The sequence below is a fragment of the Helicoverpa zea genome, chromosome 4 (assembly GCF_022581195.2).
Source record: "Helicoverpa zea isolate HzStark_Cry1AcR chromosome 4, ilHelZeax1.1, whole genome shotgun sequence".
Taxonomy (NCBI): Eukaryota; Metazoa; Arthropoda; class Insecta; order Lepidoptera; family Noctuidae; genus Helicoverpa; species Helicoverpa zea.
In genome coordinates, this window is record NC_061455.1 from 10039128 (window position 1) to 10045127 (window position 6000).

Genomic DNA, 6000 nt, shown 5'->3' on the forward strand with positions numbered 1-6000 from the left:
ATTAAGAAAAAACAACTTATACTAATTTATTAATTCATCATCTTTTTGTCTTAGAAATCAAGTCCAAACGGCGCAAATGTGACGCTGTACCCAGCAGTCCTCGAGACGGGAGGGCGGTACCGATGCGAGGTGTCGGGAGAACGGCCACTCTTCCCCACAGTGTCCGACCATGGAGATATGGTCATTGTTGGTGAGATTTTAACAGTTTATACAAGTTTATGGCTATATTTATACAAGTCTTCTTCTGTGACAGTCGAAATGACTGTATCAGTTGCATTCGTTGAGATTACGTTTCATAAGGTCTTTCTTACTAAATAGTAGTAGGTATAGTTGATTTGTTAACATACCTGACTGAAAATAACGAATTATCTAACACTGTGCACAATTTTTAAATAACGAGGTTTGTAATGTATTTTGATTGAGCTTTAAGTATATACTAAGAGAAACTTTGTAAGCTCGAACTAATTTATCTGCAATTGCCATAAAAATCCTTAACTGATATTTTGAAGTAATTGAACATAGAATTCAAACAGTGCACTTCAATGCTCCAATGCTCTATGACCTAAAAGGGTTTTACACAAACCACTTTAAACAAAAGAATACAGATGTTCCAGATTCAATTTTGGAATGTTAAAAACAAAATGGCTGTCTAGTTGAAGTCTTGTAGTTCGTGTTCACGTGGCACATCATGACGTTTACTCCGAATGTGAATTTCAATTTGGAGATGGAAGTGGAGGGCATTAGTTTATTGCCTCTTGGTGGAATTGCAACACAATTAAGTAATCGCATCTACTAGACATTTTTGTACATTCGTTTAAATAAGTTAGCTGTTAGAAGTAATGTATTAGTTGTAAATTCCTTTCGATAGCTTTGACCTACAAAAGTGAACTAATGCTTTTTATGTAGTTGGTGGTCACTTTAAAAATGTATTTATCACTAGAGTTGACACTAGAATAAAGACGTTTTAATATGACGGCTAAATTCGAAAAAAAAAAAGACATTTGCAAGCAACTAAACAGTCTCCTAATTCATGAATAGCGTAATCATTTTCTATGCGCTATCCTTTACAAAATCTAGAACATAAATTGTTGCATGAGATACATTTTAGAACGAAGCGTGACGAGTATTTTCTAGGTGTAGTGTTTACTTGTTTATTATTCGTAAAGCGTAGAACTTCATATTCCGGCGAAACTTTGCCATCAGGCTTGTACAAACTAAAATCAATCATCTGTTCTCAGTTTTGGCACATTATATATTTTCGCAAGATTTCAGCAAGCGCTTTATTTTGAGGTTTTAGTAATAAAATAGTCTTGTAATCTTCATTTGTTTGAGATGATTTATAGAAACGTATTGTTAGTAAATTAATGTTCTGATTACCTTAATACGAAATCTAACGCCAAAAGCTATTATTTATAATATCAACTTAACTCTTTTACCGAATGAGGTATATTGCTTTATGTATCGATAATCTTTGAATAATTTATCGATTCTCTCTTTTACAATGCAGCTCTTCCCGACCACGGCCCCACAATCACGGGCTCCCGTCTTCGATACCAGATCGGGGACCGTGTCCAAGTGAACTGCACTTCAGGTCGTTCACGACCAGCGACCAGACTCAGCTGGTACATTAACGGGGAGCCAGCGCCCTCTATCGCACTGGTGCCTCCAACTCATGAGAAACATGAAGATGGGTTGGAGACTACCAGCCAAGCGCTCGACTTTAAAGTCAAGCCCAAGCATTTTAGGAAAGGAGACTTAAAACTTAAGGTTAGTGTGACCACATCTTTTTATTAAGTACATATAAATGGTTTCAAATCGATGTTTAGATCGCTTCCCTACGAGACGACAATTTAGAATAAGGACAGTTACTTTATAAGCTGCCGCTTTTCTCCATCTCCTTATCTTCGGCCCAATTCTCTATATTTTTAGACCCATTATCATCTTATTGCCAGTCGAAAATTCTACCTAAGTATCTCTGTTCTCGCTTCGGTTTGTAACAGAATTAACTAGTCTCAGAAGTTAATTTATATTTTAAGCCGCGTACTGAATAATTCTCAAAAAAGTGGTTTTATGCCTATTAAAAACAGTTTTTGTAATTATATTTTCACTTACAAATTTTCAGGCTAATCTAGTCTACTTGACGTTGCTGAAAAGTCACTTGAGTTCAAATTAAGTAGCGTTTCAGTATTCCAGTTATTTTAAGGCTTTTATTTATGAAAAATATGGCAGATAAGGACCCATTACGAACTAAAATGTCGAACAATAAGATTATTATTTTTTATATTTGTCAAGATACTGGAAAAAATCTGAGCTTTTCTAAGTTTCTTTTTTAAGTAGTAGCCATTCATTTACAAGGAAAATAATGACAAAAATGACTGACATTCATGTCATTGTTTCAGTGTCTAGCAACCATAGCGACGGTCTACTGGCGGAGTAACGAGGAGAGCGTGCAGGGCGAGAGGGTGAAGGGCTACTCCAGGTCCAGGGAGCTCACAGAAGGTTCCAGAGCGGACAGGGTGCAAGCTGCGGGCAAACCGGGCAGTTCAGCGCCCGCCATCACCCTCGCACCCTATCTACTCCTGCTTAGTGCACTAATACAAGTGACGCAAAACAAATTGCGCTCGTAAAAACTATATACAGGAAACAAAACAATTAGTGAAAAGTTTGGTAGCTAAATAAAGTGATGAAATGTGCTAAAACTTTTAAAATAAAATGCTTGATTCAATACGACTACGTGACTTAGGCTTATACGAATGTATCCAATTTTGCATGTCTGACTAATGTAAGTAATAAACTTATAGATTTACTTATTTTATAGAACGATTGAAAAATTCTGTTTCGTGATGAAATGTGTGCCATCATTCTACATGACAATCAGTATTTTAGTTGACACCTCATGCTTTCTCCAAAGATGATTTCGGTAACCAAAGTTAGAGCGTTTAAATGTTTTACATTAACAGTCTACCATTTTATGTAATTAATATATTTAAAAACTGCAAACAAGCGCAAGTTTTACAAGTCGTCATTCCAATATAAGGTGATAAACCATTTTATTTGATTGTAAATAATTATAATTAGGTAGGTATATCGTTTTATAATATTAACATATCACAATAATTGAGCCAATTAACGTTGTGTAGTCATGCATTTATTATGTGTACCATGAATAATACTATCTAAATAAGGCCATATGATTTTATTATTAATAAAAACCAGGGGCCTAAAACTGTTTCTTGGCGACTACACGAGATTCAATCTATAAGCCGTCTGCTCTTACAGCCGTAATCCTATCACGAGACATAATAGAAAAAAAAAACTGAAACTATGAGACTACCTTCTAAAATAAAATTCCTATCCCAGAAACCTTCGATAAGCGCTTACGCGAAAAAAAATCTTTTGGTCAACAGCACAATTCACGTTAGGTACATAAAACAGAGTTGTAACCTTTTTGCGTAAATCGCAGCAATCATCGAGTGCCCCTGACGCACGACTAGTTTATGGCATGAAGGTGACATCCATCGTGAATCGGAACGCATTGCGTTAAACGCCAAACAGCGTTTTATTTCGACACTGCGCCGTGCGATTTGCTTGTATAAAGTTATTTATAACATCAAACGTATCAAATTGTTTGATGTGTTCCTCGTGCTAATACATCTCATTCTGTGCTGATTTCTCTCAATTATCTGATTCTGTGTACACCTCTAGACCGGGAGGTAAATCATTGGTCTAGTGTCTACTCATATCCAGTTTAATCCAGTTTAGTAAGCTCGTGTCCTTTATTTAATTGTGAAGTTATATGAAATTATGGACCTATATTTTATTATAGAATGCATATTTCTTCTGTCTATTTCTTTGAAAATAACATCTTTTTTGGATTAATTTAAATATATTTACTCACAAATCTATTCTTTTATGACTCTGTACTGAATAAACGCATGAAATGTCTCCCAAGTGATTGGTGCAATGTTCCTTCGAGCTAGGACGCTGAAGTTTCCAACTCGCGATATCGGCCAATACAATATAGTAGCTACGAGGAAAACTTGCTTCTACCCAAGAACACTGGGAAAGACAAACTCACCCACAACACTTTTGTGGCGAAAAGAAGCGATTCTAGTATACTTTTATAGTTTCTGTCGAGACTCCTGGCTCTTTGAGCTATCGTTTTTTCTAAATCCCTCGTCACTTTAAAGTTTTACTTACGAATAATAGCTACTTAGTTCTTATTTTCAGAACTTGTCAAAAAGCTCTTGAATCGAAATAATCCTTACAGTTTATAGAGATAATTATGTACAACATCGCACAGTAAAGTGTTCAATAAGCTTACTTTACCACGTTTCATGTTTTAATTTTCAAATATTCCAATAATTTGGCATGTAACTGTATTTAAAATTAATCAGGTAGGTGTACAGTTAATAGGCCCAAAATATAAAATTGTGTTTTTGCACAGATAACTGTTATTTATTTTTGAAACGGTCTCAGTGTGGTTATACTTTGCCTACATATTATTTTGAATAAGTATATAGCCCTACTTTTAATTGTTCAATATTATTAGAACATTTATAAGAGATATATGATTAGAATGTATATATTTTGTAAAATAATGATATTTATATTTAGGTAAAGACTTGTTTTAAAAGTTGATGCGCCACATTTCTCTAACATTAGATCAATAAATAAATATTAAAAAAATATCGGAGCGATTTGTCGCATCAATTTCTAGAATTTGGTCAATTTATATTTTACCTAGTCACCGTATACAAATTAAGTGTTGCTGGAGTGACTGTTGTTTTTATGTAAAGAAACTTTAATCGCCGTAGCTTTGATGTATAACTGCTATAAAAATATAAGTATGATGATCATTTCAACATGTATTATCAAGTTAAATTTATCATTAAATGTACAGGTTTACGTGTATAAGAAAAAAGGAAAATAATAAAGAAGAGAGAAGGTGAGATTTATATCTATACAAATATCGTTAAAATAAAAATTCAATTCAGAAGAAAATCGTTTTGTTCTACTTATGTAAAAGATGGTAGGCTTCATTTCCCTTAAATAATAGACGTGTTTTCCTCAACTAGAGAAAACTCCCCACGTATATTCAAAGCATATCAATTAATGTAAATAATGGAGATGCAAAGAAAATGGCCGACTCTGCCAGAAACCTTATTTCACCGCATTTTACTCGTCCTTACCTGTTAAACCCCGAATTTTGAAAGCTTTCATTCATCTAACTCATTCTCATTCATTAAACGTGGTTTCGCAAAAGTATTTCGGCCTAGTCTACAGCAATGAATCAAGGATGCTCTGTTTATATCATGTAGCTACAATATACAAGTCTATGTACACAATTTATGTGGAATATAACATTTAATATCGTCATTACCGGGTTTTCAGATGCATAAAACTGTCTGTAAGACCATGTTATCGTAAAGTGTAAAATTAACATCGAAAACGGCCATTATACATTAATTACGAAATTAAATGTGGCGTACAATGTATATTGTCAATTTATTAGCGTGTGTCGGCTTGGGGTTCCGTACCAATAACAAGTATTATATGGAATTTCCGATATTCATGTAACAAGTCCGAGCAGTTTTAGCCAGCATGTGACTACCTATATAATCTACATGTAATATAATTACTATTAGGTATATGTATAATTTTGTGAACTACGCAGTACGCAGTTATTGTTGCTAATTGTTATTAAATATTTATAGCGTATAAATACGAGTTTGTACATAATGGATATACCGTGTAGCTCAAAGAATTGAATATAAATAAATCATGTGACCTAATAATGCTATTTTTGTTTCCTTACTACGAATTGCGAGGGAAGCGTTGCTGAAGTAAATTAGAAACTTTAGACAATACGTTGAAGTACCCAATTAGGTATATTACAGGGTTTGTGTTATATAAAGTTTTTATGTGAGACAGGTGAAGAATATTTCTGCTTATTAGATTTGTGTTTTGTATTCAAATAATTATAAAATTAGCAGCTAA

At 34.0% G+C, this 6000-nt stretch overlaps 1 protein-coding gene across 2 annotated transcripts in view; it reads left to right on the plus strand.

The window, feature by feature from the left end:
• Positions 1–5798, plus strand: part of LOC124629910 — a 103314-nt gene extending 97516 nt beyond the window's left edge. For both annotated transcript variants that reach the window (XM_047163572.1, XM_047163573.1), the window contains exons 4-6: positions 55–190; positions 1508–1767; positions 2400–5798. In XM_047163572.1, coding sequence (XP_047019528.1) covers positions 55–190; positions 1508–1767; positions 2400–2627 — 624 coding nt within the window. In that variant the 3' untranslated portion in view covers positions 2628–5798. The remainder of the gene's footprint in view (positions 1–54; positions 191–1507; positions 1768–2399) is intronic.
• Positions 5799–6000: the final 202 nt, after the last annotated feature.